General features: G+C 37.7%; 1 protein-coding gene across 1 annotated transcript in view; it reads right to left on the bottom strand.

Moving 5' to 3' along the window:
- The window catches only part of LOC117421063 (H/ACA ribonucleoprotein complex non-core subunit NAF1-like), a 59565-nt gene that overhangs the window by 25692 nt on the left and 13652 nt on the right, over nucleotides 1–20221 (bottom strand). The window contains exon 4 of the mRNA XM_059031262.1: nucleotides 11284–11377. Within this exon, the coding sequence (XP_058887245.1) occupies nucleotides 11284–11377 (94 nt within the window). The remainder of the gene's footprint in view (nucleotides 1–11283; nucleotides 11378–20221) is intronic.

Here is a 20221-nt window from a genome sequence, read left to right as displayed (position 1 = left end):
AACGTTGGATATTTTAGCCCTGGAAGCTCAAAAATCTAAGGCCGTATTTATTTTTCTTGTTTTGAAATCAAGGTTGAAGAAGGCATTTAAACAAGTGTGAGAGGATTACTTATCGGAGGTCTGAGGAGTGGGTGGTGCGCACAAACAAACAAACAAACAAACCAAATAAATAAATAAATAAATAAATAAATGTCTGACACCAGCACTGGAATTTAGTGCTTTTGGCACACAATAAGCTAAACAAAACAACCACTCTCCCTAAAACCAAAAAACAAAAATGCCCAAATGGGTCACCAAATAATGATATAAAAAAAAAACACGCACACACACACACACAACACTCAATAGCATTTGAAGGGCTTAATGCAGCACTTTGCTCTCGCTCCTCTAATGAGATCTCATCTCCCCTTCAATGAGGTACTAAACACTTAACTAGACCATGCCATTATTCCAACCATTATTCCTGCCATTATAACTAGACTGGTCTGTCCAATCAATGCCCAATCACCCCATTGACTGTTCACATTCTAACCTTAGTGAAACTGAACAATTGTTGATAGAGCAGATGAACTCACTTGCCTCACTTACTTTGTTAATTTGCATGCTTAGCACATTGGCTTATGTACGCACAATACTGGTTTGCAGCCATAGTGTTGGTTTGCATGTGCATAAGGTTGGTTTGCGTGCATATAGTATTGGTTTCTGCACATGACACTAAGTGGGTGGGGACTAGCGGTCAAAGGAAAAAAAATAAATAAAAAAAAACTCAATCTGCTGCAGTTCCAGCGCATTCCTCATGGAGATGAAACTGCATACAAGTAAATTTGTTGCTCACGAAAATATTATGTATTTTAGAATTGTTTTTCCTAAATAATATACCTTATCCTGTCAATTGTTAATTAGTGGATGTTCTTATCCTCTTTGTAATATTGTAAGTGAATGCATTTTACATTTGGAAAATACCATTTTGGAGGTAATCACAAAGTAAAGTTGAAATTATTGTAAATAAATATTTGAAATTGAATGCAATCTGCTTACAAATTCATAAATATGGTATGTGATTAATCTTTATTAACATTCCTGGCACATTGACTACACGTAATGGTATTTGATCTAATGCGTTTCAGATTCTACATCATGTAGAAATGGCAGAATATAAATATTTGCAGAAACATAACTGCGTCTGTTCTAAGCAGCCCTGCTGTCATCGAAGTTGTGGATGAGGCATTACACCAGAGACACTCGTCATCATAGACAGCGTCGCTCAATTAACTAAAACAGGATCTGCTGATCCTCACACTACCCTACTGCTGCAGTCAGCAATCTGGATTTTTAAAACCCATCTGAAATATATTTTCAGTATCAGATGATTATTGTACTGTATTTGTCCTGATTATGGGTGTACATGAAATAGTTATTTAGCCATTTGCTTTCTGCTTTCTTCTCTCCCCCAGCCCCCACCCCCAATGATATGAGCCGACGGCATTCAATTGCACCGTAATGACTGCAATAGAGGCACATTTCAAATTGTTCACACACTGTTCACAATGTTGCACAGCCCATTGTTTTACACTGTTACAACCATTTCACCTGAAAATGCATGGTAGCAGCATGGTTAAAAGCCTATGTGCTTCACTTATGACAAAGTAACTGTTTAGCTTGGTGATTATTATCACACTTCTGTGTCAACAAGCACAGGTGATTATATGGGGACAGCCACTGTGTCAACACATAGAAGTGATTACACACCGACAGAGTGCCTGTGTCAACAAATACAGGTGTTTATATGGTGACACAGCCACTGTGGCTGTCAATATATAATATCCTGTACTTGACAAGGTTGCTGTGTCACAATACCAACTTCTGTACATGTTGACAAAGTTGCTGTGTCAGTGTATAACACCTGTACTTGTTGACACAGAAGTGTGATAATAAATCACCAAGTTAAAACATTTACATTGTCATTATTTCTCCAATATTGATGTTTTTTTATTATTATTTTTTTTATTTTACTTTGTTTTTCTGCATTGTTTTAATTTTATTGTATTTTTCTGTTTTTACTGACTTGTAAAAGTGCTTTGAGATACTGTTGTATGAAAGGCACTATATAAATAAACTTACTTAGGCTTTTAACCATGCTGCTACCACACGGGCTATGCAACATTGTGAACAGTGTATTAACTTTTGAAATGCGTTTCTATTACAATAATTATGGTACAATTGAACGCTGTCAGTGCATTCATTTTGACAGGGGTGTGGTGGGAGAAAGGAGGGACAAATAAAGCACAAAACAAATTGCTAAATACTTGGTGGAAGCACCTTTAGCAGCAATTACAGCTGTTAGTATGTTGGGATAGGTCTCTACCAACTTTGCACACCTAGATTTGACAATATTTGACCATTATTCTTTACAAAACTGTTCAAGCTCTGTCGAGTTCCTTGGGGAGCGTTGATGGACAGCAATCTTCAAGTCATGCCACAAATTTTCGATTGGATTTAGGTCGAGGCTCTGACTGGGCCACTCAAGGACATTTACCTTTTTGTTCCTTAGCCACTCCAGTGTAGATTTGGCTGTGTGCTTTGGGTCATTGTCATGCTGAAAGGTGAACTTCCATTCCAGTTTCAGCTTTCTTGCAGAGGGCAGCAAGTTTTCCTCAAGGACTTCTCTGACAGCAATCATCCTATGCCTAACCCTTTTATACTCCAAGAATGTTCACCTACAATCCAGCATTTGCTATACTTTTCTAGAATTAGGTTCTGCATTATCATATTGAAATTTCTAGCACCTTGTAGACAATACTATCATAACATCAAAGGGTATGAATACTTTTGAATTAGCATTTCTGGAGTTTTGCAGAAAAAAACACTGAAATAAATAATTGTAGACATCTATTTCTTGTAACTTTTTTTCCACATCCACAAAAGCAAAACTTCTGCTACAAAAGATTTTCCTAAAATTCTTTGTTTGAGAAATTTCTAGAAATAACTGTATATGTGTGTGCCCCATGGCAATCTTTCAGAAAATAATAGCTTAGTAAAACATGTATCATGTGAAAAAGTATGAGTGCTGTATGGAGAGACAGACAGCCTCCTTATGCCCTGAGATTACAATGCAGGATATGTTTTCTCTAGATAAGTGGAAAAATAAAAACAAGACATACAAGTAAATACAGACGATTGAACAAACAGAAAACCTAAATTCTCAACATTGATAAGTTGTTCTAAAGAATGCTCTTGGAAAGCTTCTCTAGATATGTATAAAACTGCACCCACCTCCATTAAAGTATATCCATGTAGCAAGGAATAAGGGCAACCACACTATATTCTAAAGTTTCTCATCGTCATAACCTTACAATGGCAAGCTCCAATAAGAAATGTTAAAACAACTAAAAAATGTCCCAATTGGAAAAACAGTTCTCTCTGAACACACCAGGGTGTTTGTTTGACCCACACCCCACTTATTTTGTGTGTTGGTGCTAGCAGTATTTGATAGTTTTTCTGGGCAATATAATTGGAATACATTAAATCACATACTGTACGTAATCTTTTACTTCATACTGTTATCACAGATACAGAATGCACTGTGACTCACATTAAATCATCACCTGCTTGCCAAACTAATTGCACAGGTATTAAACTGAGTTAAAGAAATATACAACAGGCTGTAATCTTGCCACAGCTAAAAATACCTATTTAATAGATTGCTTCAAACATTAATTAATTAAACCTCCAATCCATCAATTTCCCATGGATATTTAAACATTAAAAAGAGATAAGCATCCATGGTACATTATGACCATAATGCAGTTTCTATTAGAGCAGTGCTTAGTTTCACAGAAAGGAGTATAAAATGCAAACTTTATGTAAGCAACCCCTTCTGCCAATGGCATCTATGTTAGTAAACTAAACTTAGCAGTCATCACTGAAACTTTTAAAAGGTATGCCAGAACTTCCAGGAAGATATTACAGACAGACAAACACTATTGAAAGGCCACTTGCAAAATAGAAGGCATTTTGGAGATATAGGGGTAGATGTAAGGATACGTGCAAAGTGATTTGCGGGTGCAAAACCCCCACAATGATGGTGTTAAAAATGTGGCGTATGTAAAGAATGGTGTTCACTGGCGTTCTGCACCCGCTATCAAATTTGCACTTTGCCATCATTAATCCATTACAATTATATTGAAATGCATTCAAATGAAGAAGAGCATGGAATTGGGTGGGATCTGGATACTAGCAGGCGCAAACATTGTAATGTAAGGATTTTGCCTGGCACTTATGCAGTTGTTGCCATCCAAAAACTTAACACCTCTTATACAAGGTGCAAATCATTGCAAAAACAAGTAACTAAGAGTTATGTAAAAGCACACACCTGCAAAGACCTGTCATTGTCTTCAGGATGGCTGCTGTGGTACACTTCCTGATGCGGCAACACTTGGCTCTTGTTGAGTAAAGGCAGAAACACATTCAATCCCAGGGTCACTTTGTTTGGGATGTCGGAGGATGCGGTGCTAAAGTGTTATCGTTTCACTCTGCAGGTCATCCTAGACCCAACAGCTGAACTGAGGGACAAGCTAGACCCCAGTGTCAATCTCAGGACCACTATCCCAGCACATGTGAAAGTGCTGTGTTCTCTGTACTACTTAGCCTTTGGTTCCTTTCAGACCACAGTTGGAATGTCTGGAGGGATAGCCCAATCCACCTTTTCAGTGCTAAGCACATTTCTGGATGTCATGCTGAAAAGGGCAGGCCAATACATATCATTTCCTAAGGATACTAGCATAACTGGTATTGGCTGAGGCTTTTCCAAACAACCGTTTCATGCCGAGTGACCTCAGCCGTAAGGACTCTTGGCTCCTTCTCAGAAAACTTTTCTTTCCTTTTCTGTGCACCTAGAGGATCATTATTTGTACGTGTTGCGTAATTTGCATTGCTCTTAAGCTTACATAGGGCGCAGTGCAAAATAACTGCCTGGCTGCAATGCAATCTGAATTTTGCATCCGCAATTATTTGCACTGCGCCTATATACTTACATCTACCCCATAATGTATTGGAATCTATGAAAAATGTACTATCCCATTTACAGTTTTCATCAGTGTTAAGACTTTACTCACTTTTTCTGATTGAATCCCTAACTGCATAAAGTAGATTTGTTCTTCAGTGTACTCCTTTAGAACATCACTGTACCTTGTATTCTAGGTTAAACTTGTTGTCACCTGATCAGATTCTTTTTAAAGGGGTGCTTAACAAACTGCCTGTTTACAGTACCTTGCATAAGTATTCACCCCCCTTGGACTTTTCTACATTTTGTAGTGTTACAGCCTGGAATTAAAATTGATTTAATTGGGATTTTTACCATTTGATTTACACAACATACTTAACACTTTGAAAGGTGCAAAATATTTTTTTATTGTGACACAAAAGTTAAATTAAACAAAAACAAAAGACATTTGTTGGTTGCATAAGTATTCACCCCCCTGAGTCAATACTTGGTAGAAGCACCTTTGGCAGCAATTACAGCTGTGAGTCTTTTTGGGTAAGTCTCTACCAGCTTTGCACATCTGGATCCTGCAATTTTTGACCATTCTTCTTGGCAAAATTGCTCAAGCTCTGTCAGGTTGGATGGGGACCGTTGGTGAACAGCAATTTTCAAGTCTTGCCAGATTGTCAATCGGATTGAGGTCTGGGCTTTGACTGGGCCATTCTAATACATTCAGGTTCTTGTTTTTTAAACCACTCCAGTGTAGCTTTGGCTGTGTGTTTAGGGTCATTGTCCTGCTGGAAGGTGAACCTCCGCCCCAGTCCCAGGTCTCTTGCAGACTGAAACAGGTTTTCCTCGAATTTCCTTGTATTTGGCTCCATCCATCTTGCCCTCAATCCTGACCAGTTTCCCAGTCCCTGCCAATGAAAAGCATCCCCATAACATGATGCTGCCACCACCATGCTTCACCGTGGGGATGGTGTTTTCAGGGTGATGAGCAGTGTTGGCTTTGCGTCACACATAGCGTTTTGCGCCAAGGCCAAAAAGTTAAATTTTGGTCTCATCAGACCAGAGAACCTTTTTCCATATGTTTGCTGTGTCTCCTACATGCCTTTTGGCAAAATCCAAACGGGATTTGATATGGGTTTTTTTCAGCAATGGCTTTCTTCTCGCCACTCTTACATAAAGCCCAGCTTTGTGGAGCGTCCGTCCATGGATGGTTTCTCCCATCTCAGCTGTGGCTCTCTCCAGCTCCTTCAGAGTTACCATTGGCCTCTTGGTTGCTTCTCTGACTAATGCCCTCCTTACCTGGTCACCGAGTTTTGGTGGACGGCCTTCTCTAGCCAGAGTCGCGGTTGTGACATATTCTTTTCATTTTTTAATAATGGATTTAACGGTGTTCCGGGGGATGTTCAAAGTTTGGGATATTTTTTTATAACCCAACCCTGATTGGTGCTTCTCCAGAACTTTATCCCGGACTTGTTTTGATAGCTCCTTGGTCTTCATGATGCTATTTGTTTAGATATGCTCTCTAACAAACTCTGGGGCCTTCCAGAAACAGGTGTATTTAATCTGAGATCATGTGACACTTTAATTGCACACAGGTGGACTCCATTCAACTAATTATGTGACTTCTGAAGGCAATTGGTTGCACCAGAGCTTATTTAGGGGTGTCACAGCAAAGGGGGTGAATACTTATGCAATCAAGACTTTTCAGTTTTTTATTTGTAAATAATTTTGAAAAATATGTAGATTTTTTCCCCCACTTCGACATTATGGACTATTTTGTGTAGATCAGTGACAAAAAATCCTAATTAAATCCATTTTAATTCCAGGTTGTAACACTACAAAATGTGGAAAAGTCCAAGGGGGGTGGATACTTATGCAAGGCACTGTATTTAAGTAATCTATTCAAGGAGTTTACCTGCGATTACAGCTTACAAAATGTTTGTGGTATCAAATACTTTAAAATACTATTGGTAAAAAGTGCTACTGGAAGGAAATCTTTTGCTGCTGTTTCAGATTGCAATGCATTGCCGATGGGACGGATCAGAGATTTCCCATCGTCAATTAAAAAATGTGTTGTTTCATTATCTGAAGAAGCCCTGTGTATGATGTTGTGTATAGTTTTAAATGTGTATTCTGTGTGTTTTATGTGAATGTAATTTGCTGTTGTTGGATGCCGTAAATAAGCTAATTATAGCTCATATGGCCTTTTCCAATAAAAATTTAAAAAATAAATAGATAAATGAATAAATAAATCATGACATCAGTTTCTTAGGGCCCTTTCACATATGGTTTGTTTCCACATTTGATGCGAGTTGGAGCGAGGTCTGCATGAACATGTGAAATATCCCAAAAATGTGATTTGCACCAGAACTTGAACAGAATGAACTCAACCGAGACCACACTCGGTTACTTTACCAATGTGAAACCAAATGAACCTGGAGTTGTACCATATTATTATTATTTTTATTATTTTTATTTTTATTTTTATTTTTATTTTTATTATTATTATTAATAATAATAAAAAAATCAAATCAACCTATTATTACTACCACCAACAGGATGAAATATTGTGCCAGACAACATTAAAACAAAACAAAAAAATGCATCTTTCCTAAATTGACTTCTTATGGGATATGGAAACGTAAACCAACTTAAATATTATTTTTAGGTTTATATTTTGAAAATAGATATGTAACTGGGTAACTGAGTCTTTCACTTATCGCAAGTACCACTTACACAATGAAAATTACACTTTTTCAAAATAACCCTCCCAAGTGTTTAAGTGCCCTTAGACTTTCATATTTCATTGGAGAAGTATCAAAAAGGATAAAAAAATAAAGAAGATTGTTACGCAAAAAAATCCTGATCAATGCTCCATTTGTTTATTTAAAGAGACACAACTTGGGCCATACCTTATGCTAAACAGCATTTTAAAAATAGATTGTCCCTTTTTAGCTGCTTGTTGAAGAGAAAGAAAAATGTATAACTACAAAGGAAAAATAAAGTTGAAATATATTTGACTTTGAGGCAATTACTTAATGCAATCTTAGTTCAGCCAACAAAGCATAAAGATGTTTTCAACTGGGGGGAAACATATTTCTCTAGAGCTTCTCTACAGTATTAGTACCACAATGCTGCACTCCAATCAGAGCAGATCCATAAATGATGGCTGACTCAGTATATTCCCTCGTCATAGTCACTCATGTTATAGGGGCAAAGCCACAAAGATTATCCCCTCAAGTAGCTTATTACAAGCCAGATGTGCAACAATTTTTATCAGGGCTTTTCACTTTCTGTCAGGAAGAAACAATAAGTTATGTCTACATAGCTACAGTAAGCTTCATTTTATCCAAGCAATCTGAAGACAGAAGTTGAAACTTTGTATCAAATAAAAAAGCGAGTACTCTTTGTCAAAATGCTCTAACTTCAATAAGTATTTCTACTGACTGAAAAGTATCCTGTTGGATTCATATTCTCCTTGGATATAGTGCCTTTGACCTTAGTTCATCATTAAGAACCATCAGTAAATCTGAAATGTCTCACTATCTTTACCTTTCCACTTAGTCCCTGACAATAATAAAAAAATAAATACAAAACAGAAGTGGAATAACTCAAACTGCAGTGCAACAGGATTCTTGTGGCTGGTTTCACAGATACCAATTAGCAATTAGGTAAAGTAGTCTGAGATTACTGCTACTCAGGGTCTATGAAACCAGCCATACATCTAATGACAGATTACTCTAGGATCTTAGCACCCATGTACTTAAACATTTCTCAATATTAATTTCTTATCTTATGTATAGAATAATAAAATGAAGCAAAACAAAATAAATATGCATCAAATGAGCTATAACCTTTACTTAATAAACAATTTCATGAGGAAACTGCAAACCTGAACTGCAATGCTCCGATAATTGCAGACTTATAAATGTTGCAGTAACATAAATAACACCGTGTAACAATTTTTTTTTTTTTTTTTGGTTCCTGGGTAGTAAGTGTTATTTCCTAATTGCTTATGCCTGGGTCTCCAAGGCGGTTTTACCAAGTTTCCCTGCTATCTTTGCCTTTGGGACAGCAGGGACACCAAGGCGCACTACCACAGGCGGGACTGGCCACAGCGGACCGAGTTCTCTGTGGGGAGGAACAACGTCAAGTGGGAGCCACTGGTGGACCCCCAGAAGGTGCTGATGCCACCACTGCACATCAAATTGGGCCTTATGAAACAATTTGTCAGAGCTCTAGATAAGGAGTCGGCAGCCTTCAAGTACCTTCAAGACTTCTTCCCTAAGCTGTCTGAGGCAAAGGTCAAAGCCGGTGTCTTCGTCGGACCACAGATAAAGAAGATCCTGGAGTGCAATGAATTCCCCAAGAAGCTCACTAGTAAAGGAGAAAGCGGCTTGGAACAGCTTTGTCGCAGTGGTTCGGGGCTCCCGGGGCAATCACAAGGCCGAAAACTATGTGGTTGAGACACTGGTGAAGAACTATGGCACAATGGGCTGTAGGATGTCCCTCAAAGTCCATATACTTGATGCTCATCTTGATAAATTCAAGGAGAACATGGGAGCGTACTCGGAGGAGCAAGGCGAGCGCTTCCACCAGGATATACTGGATTTTGAACGCCACTACCAAGGACAGTATAACGAGAACATGATGGGAGACTACATTTGGGGGCTGATTTGTGAAAGTGATTTACAGTATAATCGTAAATCTCGAAAAACTACTCACTTCTAAATCTTTTGTAGTCATTTTTGTATTACTTTAGTATAAATACATGTTAATTTGGATTCATATGTTGTTTTTTTTCTGACTATTTGAACGAAAAGACACAAATTCGCCCGTTTCCTCACTGGAAATAGGTAAATTTCAAAATATCACTGTCCTGGTCACAAAAGCAAAGTTTGTGGGGAATAATAGCCATTTTCTATACTTTTGAGGCATAAGCAATTAGGAAATAACACTTACTACCCAGGAACAAAAATTGTGTTACAAATTAGTCAGCTTAACTTTATTCTGTTACCTTTGACTTTTCCGTTTGATTTATCTGCACTGTGAAGTCTTTTGGTCTTGTTCAATTGTATAATCCCTCATTTCCAACATTCAATGTCAGATACAACTTTTATTAAAAATGAAGCCTTATGGGGCTCCCGAGTGGCGCATCCAGTAAAAGCACTCGCTAGAGTGCAGGATGCGCTCTATAGCCTGGACGTCGCCGGTTCGAGTCCAGGCTATTCCACAGCCGACCGTGGACGTGAGCTCCCAGGGGGCGGCGCTCAATTGGCAGAGCGTCGTCTGGGGGGAAGGAGACTTAGGTCGGCCAGGGTGTCCTCAGGCTCACCGCACACCAGCAACCCCTGTAATCTGGCCGGGCGCCTGCGGGCTTGCCTGTAAGCTATCCAGAGCTGCGTTGTCCTCTGACGCTGTAGCTCTGAGGCGGCTGCACAGTGAGTCTGCAGAGTGTAAAGAAGCGGGCGGCTGACGGCACACGCTTCGGAGGACAGCGTGTGTTCATCTTCGCCCCTCCTGAGTCAGCGCAGGGGAGGTAGCGGTGAGCTGAGCCTAAAAATAATTGGTCATTTCAAATTGGGAAGAAAATAAAAACTAATTGGCAACGACTAAATTTAAAAAAAAAAAAAATGAAGCCTTATTTTTGCTTAACATTTTTTAACAAAACAAAACTCGTGCTTACTGTTGCACACAAAACTGTCCTCCATATTTGGCCACAAATCAGTACACGTGTCACAAATCCCAAACACTTATAATCCTTTAGTAAACCACCTGCAAGGACAATTTATTGGTGGTCTTTCAAGGCTTTAGTGAAAAAATGTCCTAAGGTTGAAATCAAATTTAGAAGTTGTACTATCCACATTAAGCATGCTTACAAAACTACTTCTGGCTACACTTATATCCCATCATAAAGGGGGAGTGCACACTGGCATCAAGTTATATTACCATCATTAACATGCACTGCATCCTTAGTCAGCAGGAGTCACTCTCAATGCTCCTTTTCCAACCATTTAAGCTCTCTGTATACAGGGGACCTCAGGCTAAAAATCTGTTATGTTCACAGATTAAATACATATAACACAATTTGATAATATGAAACTAACAATACATCTTGTGTGCTTTGGTTTTTACACATACCATTTCTGTCTTTAAATAAGCAACACATTCAGCATAACCAGGCTGAACATAATGTAGTTTTATATAATTGTGATATATGGCATTTGTGTCTCAAATGATTTCAGAGATATAGGGCGTCTACAGGGTCATGAATACAATTCTATTTTACATACCTAATTGTTCAATTATACTTGACACAAATCCAATCGGCTTTATTTCAACATCTTCTGGCAGAATAATTGTCACCTCTTCAACACTGGGCAGTTCCTGCATATGAAGTAAAAGCAGCGTTAGTCACATCGTAGCACAGCAAATACAGCTGCAGTATATGAGCGGACATCCAATAAAACTTTAATTACATTCTTTCTATATTAAACATGTATGGTTAAGAACTGTAAAGCATTATACAATAATAATAATAATAATAATAATAATAATAATAAAAATAATAATCAAAAATAATTAAAGTCCTAATTGAATAGCTTTCAATATCCTGTGTCAGGTGAGCCTACCCTAAGATTTTTTGCCTCCCCAGTAAAATGTTATGGTCATGCCATCCTTATAACTGTAACTATGTAGTTACCATCAGCAAGACCTGGAACCTAATTAATTTCTACTGGAAACAGTGAAGGATGTTGTTAGATTTTTCAAGAGTAGTTTCCATAATAATGACAATTTGAAGTTGACAGCTTAAATTTATGAGATCTTAGCAGTAGAAGGTTGAAATCTGACACAATATTAAATATTGTAGGTTTGTTTGATGATATAGCAAGTAGAAACAAATTGTGATATGAATTGCTAATAATTCAAATACATACTTAGGGTTATGAACACAGCAGATATGCAACTATTCGACTTTTTTTTTTTGCCAAATAGATTAAAATTGATATTAGAGAGTACTGTTTTTCAATCTTTACTTTTCAATTCAAGCAGAGAAGGGGTTAAAAGAGTATGCCATTGAGAAACGTTTAAGTCCCTGTGGCAGGAATGGACGAGGGTCTGACGTCACGGCAGAAGAAGGGACCACAACAACAAAAAGGTATTGTGCAGTGGCGCGGGCGCCGTTTTATTTAAAGCAACCAAAAATAAATAAATATTTAAACAAAAATAAACACTTGCTCGCAGAGCAGAAATAAAACAAGTAAACAAAAATAAATCTCGAACACAAAATAAATACGGTCAGGCTGAGCAACTGCCTTCACTGATCCGTACGTTTTAAATAAATGTATCTCCTCTCGCTCTCGCGTATCCTCTTAAACACTCCACCTAAAACACCCACCCAGAGTGCCGAGAGCTGCAGGCTTTTATTAAGGTGAACCATCTCCCAATTAGCAACAAAATTAATCCCGTAATTAATTCGGGAGATGGTTCACCTTCTGCACGAGTTTTAATTATTACTCCTGGCAGAGGACGAGCACCGATCTCGCCTCTGCCAGGACACGTTTTAAAAATAAACGAAACAATAACAAACATACGGCGCTCGCCGTCATGTATACAATAATACAATAACACATACGGCGCTCGCCGACATAAATACAATAAATCATAATAAACAAAAACAATACTCTGCACAGGGGCGGAGGATGAACCCTCGTTCTAAAAATAACACAAAACAATGTACAGGGCTGCTCGCCCTGTTACAGTCCCATTTTGAGAACCCCCCTTTTTTATATTCAGTATGCAACAAAACCATGGTTACCAACATTCTAAAAATGGACAACAGTTGGTCACAGTGGGGCTATACCTCGTAAAACTCCGAATATTATCATACAAAGATAAAGATGCTACACACATTTAAAAAGTCGTCCAAAATAAACCATAGAAAACGCAGCATATCAAAGTATATTAGACACATTAGGCATAAGTGTGCATTTTTTATATCCTAAATTTACAAGCAATATGCATAGAAACACTAGATAAAGCTCAACAGAACTGACTTCAGAATGAGAGAATTCTAACGCTGGTTCAGAGAACAAGATCTGTCAGACCAGGCTGAAATGACGGACAGTGAAACTACAGTACTAAGGGACCACTAGCCATTCACAGTGGAACAGAGACGGGACAGACAGCAAGCGTAGAAAGGGTACAAACTAAAAATAAATTCAAAATTCTTTTTTGTAAGAAAATAGGGAGTGTTTTACCAACATTTATCCTATGTAAATTAATTTTAGTCGAACTCTGATTTTTTTTTTTTTTGGAAATTAGACATTTAAATGAGCTTTACTGTTCGAAACCAAAGTAGCAAGCCTAGTTATGACTACAAATACATATGGGTTATGACTAAAAGTAGCAGAAATAAGTAATGCTAAAATGCTTCCACCCAAAATCCTGCTATACTTTTGAAAACACTACAAACATTTCCTTTGACTCCATTATTCCAATCTTAAGATACATGAAACCGACACTACCAACCCTCTGTACAGCTTTGCGAATCACAGGACATTTAAACAAAAGGTTTTCTATGGTATTTTGAAAATGATATCACAATCTAGAAAAGACAGTTTGAATGACACCCAATAGCTGCATTATTTTAAACTGTGAAAATAGTGAATATAAATAAACTGTGGGTCGTTTCGGGCAGAGAAGATAAGATGCTTTCATAAACTGATTGACTTTAACTGCATCTGTCATTTTAACCTCTGCAGCAAGGTCTTTGTCCAGGGTTATAAAACAAATTATGTCATTCATTCAACCTAAATCATTTCCTCTTGGCAAAGTAAAATGTCATTAGTGGGTGGCAACTAATAGGTATTTTGTCAACTGCTGTGTGTTAACACCTGATGCATTAACAAAGATGGCTGAGGTTTTGTCTTTGAGTAACTCCAGCAATGATAAGGAAGATATAGTACAAATGTTGTGCTCTTTTTTTTTTTAAGTATTGAGTTAGGGATCCTCTGGCAATAAAGCAACCTCCACATCAATGAGGCACACTTCTTCTCAGACAACAGGCAATGTCTTGAGGAATCCTGACCCTTTCTTCTGTCCAAACTCTCTGATATCACATGGAGGGTTACAATTCTGACGAATACAATGCCCTAGAAGGTACCAAAGGTGTTCTATAGGACACTGGCTGGTTCATAACATCTTTAGTTTCTATCTCAAGTTAATCTATGACAATCCTGGCAGTAGGACAACAGGCATCAAAACAAACCGAGGGCCAACTGCACCAGCAATCACCCATAAGCGAATCCCCTCCAAAATGGTCATATTCAACGATGTTGCATTCAGCAGAGATGCCTGACTGACAATTTTGGCGATCAAGGCAGTAATAAGAAGTCTCTTTGATGTAGTGATGGCAATTGTTGAGCCATAGCTTGACTTCAAATCAAATTCATACAATCTGTTTCTCAGTCTGGTCGCATATGGGTCCTGAAGTGGATAGTGAGCATATGCATAGTGGACTGGAGATTCCTCAATGGCATATTGGGTATATATGGACCATTGCTTGGTGTGGTTGATTGGGGGGGGGGTGGAGTGTTCGTGCAGCATTTTTTTTTTTTTTTCAAACTGCAGTCCTGCTCCGAGTCTCTAGGCGGCATTATCCCACTACTACCACCAACTATGACAGGATAGCGTCACGGCCCAGGCTGGTTACCAGCAGGAAAGAGACGCAGAAACAGAAGCACACATTTATCAAACAAACATAAAAACAGGAATACAATAAGCACGACAGGAGGGCCAAAATAAGAGGTTCAAACAAAAGAACAAAACACTTGTAGGCTGGGCATTGGCCTTCACTACACAGTTGCAAAACAGTACAAAATAAAATCACAGCAACCCCCCACCCCCCCAACTCCTCCAACAAACAAATGGATTCTGCTGCCACACACACACACTACTTACAGCAGCAGCACGGCTTCTGCCTTGCCACAGTCCACAATCTGGAAAGAACACACTGAATTGACCAGTTACCTGTCTTTGTGCATCCAGTTTCCAGCATTTAAACAGCTCTGGCAGGCTGAACTTCAGTCAATAATCAAACAAGGCTCTTGACTGAAAACACACATTTTAATAAAAATAAGACAAGAGAAATAAACCCCATTTACGTATACAGTGTCAAAATGAGAATCAACCTGTTAAGAGAACACTTATTTCCCCTTCACAACTGCATGTCTGCATAATCATGTTTGGCCATAGGTGTCTGATGATGTTAACAGCCTCAGCTGGATGTAGCATGTATTTGTCAACTTTAATTACATCAGAAAAAGTGCTAAAATCCATTGCTCTAGCTGTGAACAGCATTTAAACTAAAATATCCATCTAAATAAATTGTTGGTGGTAGCCCCAGAGTGCTAATTTTCCTAAAAATGCTGAAGTAGGCTATATCATATGAAAAATAATGAAAATAGACATATGCACTTCATTCCCCCCCCCCCCCCCCCCCATTTACTTCTATAATAAAAAGTCAAAGTGTTTCTCATTTAAAAATACAGCAGCCCTTCAATTCTGTACTGGGTTTTAGCCTAATTCCCGGTCCACTTTAATAACAAACAAACAAACAAACAAACAAATAAATAAATAAATAAATAAATAAATAAATAAATAGGTAGTTTTGCTAGATGATTAAGCACAATAACCCACTTGGGGTGTGCGATAAGACTTATCTTACTGCACTTCTGGGTGATTGACGCACAACACACCTAGGCATGCATAAGGTATGTCTTACCACACAATCTGTCATCGGTTATGTCTTACATGTATTAGTACAGTGGTAATGGCCATATTTTGGAATATTTTAAAAACACAAAGCCATGGAACCAGTGTTACTAAAACACTAATTATTAAAAATACAGACTGTACTTTTGGGTACCCAGTTCCATATTTGCTATCCAATCTGACCTCTTATACCCTAAACACAGAGTTTGAACATTCTACGACCTTTTAAATTGAACTAAAACCCATGTTCAGTATGGTTGTGACGAGTAACTGAGTTCATGGTGGAAAGATTATTGGGAATTACAAGTGTAGTAACTTAACAGCTTGCCTGCTGTGAACAATTAAAACAATGAATGCCAATATTTGAAAAGTGGTGGGTCTATTCTTCTATGGAAAACTAATTAAACCTGAAAACTGGAACACTCTTTGTAACATATGTTTCTGCTAGTAGTAATCTATCTACAAACAAAATGTTTACACTATTGTGATTAAAGGTACGTGTGCTCACCTTTTTGCACACAATTAAAACAAGGGTTAAGAAATAATCTATCACCGTTCCATTCTAATACAGCAAACATGGTGTCCTCATCAATCAAAATACAGAGGTACAAGCTGTTGTTTAAATTACCAAAGCGATAAATGTTTTATTAAAACATGTGCTGCTAAGACACACTTCAAAAGGGTTCCCTTTCAATACAAGCAAATGGAATTACAGGTATTCTAACACATTTTACACTTTACCTACCCCGAACAGGCTGAACTTTGCATACATTTTTTAATATTAGCACCAGAATGCTTCCTATGAAGAATATTAGAGAAATGTTAACAGTAGGGATACAAGTCGCTTATGATCTTTCAGCTGTTTAACACCCAATCATTTTTTGGTAAAACCGAAATTAAAGTTTAAAACCAAAAAACTGGACTGAATATGTGCAGCCCAGGGAACGAGACACACAATTATTAAACACGTCACTTTAACTGTGATAAATAAGACTAATACAGTGTTATGTCACACAACGTTAAATAACGTTGAAATTATGTATTAAGAAACATTCAACTTTATTTATTATTTTCCTGGTACCTCCCATTGTTGCTGTGGTCTGCTGAAAGTGGCAAATATCACGTCTGAGTAAAACTACTGCTCATGCCCGGCACCAGCCCCCAGCCCCCTACTTTCACCAGAAGGTCCCTGGTTCAAATCCCACCTCAGCCACTGACTCATTGTGTGACCCTGAGCAAGTCACTTAACCTCCTTGTGCTCCGTCTATCGGGTGAGACGTAGTTGTAAGTGACTCTGCAGTTGATGCATAGTTCACACACCCTAGTCTCTGTAAGTCACCTTGGATAAAGGCGTCTGCTAAATAAACAAATAATAATAATAATAATAATAATAATAATAAAAGTAGAAGGTTAGAAATCCCAAGTAGAAGGCAGGTGAGTATGTGGGTCCTCCCTCATCGCAGGTGCAGGGGGGTCCTTCATAAGAACATAAGAAGAACATAAGAAAGTTTACAAACGAGAGGAGGCCATTCAGCCCATCTTGCTCGTTTGGTTGTTAGTAGCTTATTGATCCCAGAATCTCATCAAGCAGCTTCTTGAAGGAGCCCAGGGTGTCAGCTTCAACAACATTACTGGGGAGTTGGTTCCAGACCCTCACAATTCTCTGTGTAAAAAAGTGCCTCCTATTTTCTGTTCTGAATGCCCCTTTATCTAATCTCCATTTATGACCCCTGGTCCTTTTTTCTTTTTTCAAGTCAAAGAAGTCCCCCGGGTTGACATTGTCTATACCTTTTAGGATTTTGAATGTTTGAATCAGATCGCCGCGTAGTCTTCTTTGTTCAAGACTGAATAGATTCAATTCTTTTAGCCTGTCTGCATACAACATGCCTTTTAAACCCGGGATAATTCTGGTTGCTCTTCTTTGCACTCTTTCTAGAGCAGCAATATCCTTTTTGTAACGAGGTGACCAGAACTGAACACAATATTCTAGGTGAGGTTCCCAAGCGCAGGACACCAAAAACAAATTTCAGGGTTTGCGGGGGTCTAAATCCTGCATATCCTGGGCCTAAATATGTGCCTTTATAGGGCCCCAAAATTCAAAATAAATGTATAGCTTTGTCCTTTTTTAATGATTTTAGGTGTCCAGATTTAAAGTAAAAGTTACTTGTGTGTCTATGAAAAGTAATTACAAAATATTGTATTTATATTAGAATTTTAAAACCACAAACGTGTCTTAGCACACAGTAAATTTCACAGTAAAAATACTTACAAGGAAGTAAAGTCCACATATTTAAGAAAACTGGTTTTGCAATAATTTTACACACAGAAAAAAGTGAGGAAAGAAACACAGAACCAGACACCAATGAAACAAGAGAAATTATATTTCAGGCACAAAAACAAACAACGTCACATTATATAGATACCATAATACCAAGTGAGCCAGAAGAGAAAAATGTGAAGCAATTTCTAAAATTAAAAGACATAAGATAAGAATCAGTATTAATTGGTAGTACATTTGAATACAGAAAAGATAAGCCATAAGCTGTATTTTGTTTTCTATTTTTTCATGTATTCCATTTTTTCTTTTGCATTTTATACAAAAAAACAAGACCAATTTTAAGTTTCTATTATATTCATGGAAACACCAGTCCTTACATTTAGTTTTAGTCTTCTTAGTATATATACTTTCCCATGACACAGCTTCTCATTAACTACCGAGTCAGAGAATGCGCAAGTGCATTAATAAATAATAAAAAATAAAAATGCACTAGCGAGAACTGTGATTTCGAACACTTCTAGTTTTCAGAAGTTTGTTTCTGTTGCAGTTTCTTTTTGAAATAACTATTTTAGATGGCTCATCTGGAAAAGTACACAGCAATTTATCCATCCACCGGCTGGAAATGAGAAGGCTGAGCCCCCCAAAAAACATATGCAAAGTTCTCGTTTAGTATGCTGGTTTATTATACCCCGTTGCTATAATACATGCAACTCTACGGACAGGGCCCTTACACTTGAATTCAATCAATATGCAGATAGAATACAACAATAACGTAATCAGACAAACTAAACTAACTTCAATACAGCCACAGTAAATTAAATTACATTAATAAGAAATAAAACAGACCCACTCACAGAAGCCTCCAATTTACTGTAGAGCAGCTTCCAGATACTTGCACAAAGACTCCAAGCGGTAGGCTACAACACCTCTTCAAATCCAGTTGCTTAAAAAGCACAACTTTCCTCAAATTTCTATCAAGCACCCTTTGCTTGTTTTGCAGCTTTGCCTCATTAACTGCTTATTCAGTTTCACAATGGTTCAGAACTTCAACTATTTTTTTGCATTTGGTTTTGCGGTTTGTCAATGTAGCATCATTATTTAATTTGTCAATAACTCCTTCTGCTCCAGGACTTACGCAGGTATGTCAAAAGATAAAGCACTTGCAGTACCATGCCATACCTGCGTATGTCATAGTTTGCGGACTTTTCTGTGGAGTTTCTTTCAACCTGATCCTTCAGTGCGCATGCTGTACAGCCGGTGTTGCTACTATGGAAAGTTTGTTTTGCAGTTGTTGGGGTTGGGAATTTGTTTAGTGACATTTTTATCCAATCACATTTTGCGCAAACAATGTGAGTGCATTGAGAACAATGGAAGATACAGTTTGATCAGAGTGTTTTGAAAACAACAACTTTGAAAAGTTTTTATTTCATGAAAATGATGACGTATTCTACAGCAATAAAGCCTGCCATTCACCTTTGCATGCTTTCAGGGTTTTGAGTTTTTTTGTTGTTTTTACCTGAAAGGTGTTCACATTCCTGTGCACTCACACCAAAAACAAAATGCGAGTACTTCACAAGTAGACAAAATACACACAACAAAAACGAAATGGTGTGATGTGTTTTAGCGGATATGTAATAGTCACAGTAAAAAAAAAAAAAAAAAGGTTTACTCAATCTTGCATCATATGTATGTTTACTGTTAATTTTATTCTTCAGAAATCTTGTTATGTATTATACTGTTTGCAAATAATTGTGTTATTTTATTGTTAATTGCACGTGTTGCTAATTAGACACACAAAAAAAGTTATATTTTTATTGTGCATGTTTGTATTCTAAAATTGTATTGTTCATAAATAAAAGTATATCAAAATGTGTGTATCTTATTGTACTATGTTTAATTGGCACACATGGGCTTAAACTGTTAATGGAAATGTGGTTATATATATATATATATATTATATATATATATATATATATAAGGGCTGCACGATTAATCGAATTCTGATCGAAATTGCGATATTGACATGTGCAATATCCATATCGCAAGAGGCTGCGATTCTCTCCTTTCTTTGACACTCCGTTAAAACAACAAAAACTAGGCTACGGTACCTCATCCAATGAAATGCACTAGACTCCGTTCATTCAGTGTCTACATGCACAGAGGGTGCTGACCAATCA

This window comes from Acipenser ruthenus, chromosome 1 (genome assembly GCF_902713425.1).
Source record: "Acipenser ruthenus chromosome 1, fAciRut3.2 maternal haplotype, whole genome shotgun sequence".
In the NCBI taxonomy this organism is placed as follows: domain Eukaryota; kingdom Metazoa; phylum Chordata; class Actinopteri; order Acipenseriformes; family Acipenseridae; genus Acipenser; species Acipenser ruthenus.
Note: the sequence above shows the minus strand (reverse complement) of the source record. Positions and strands in the feature narration are given on the sequence as shown.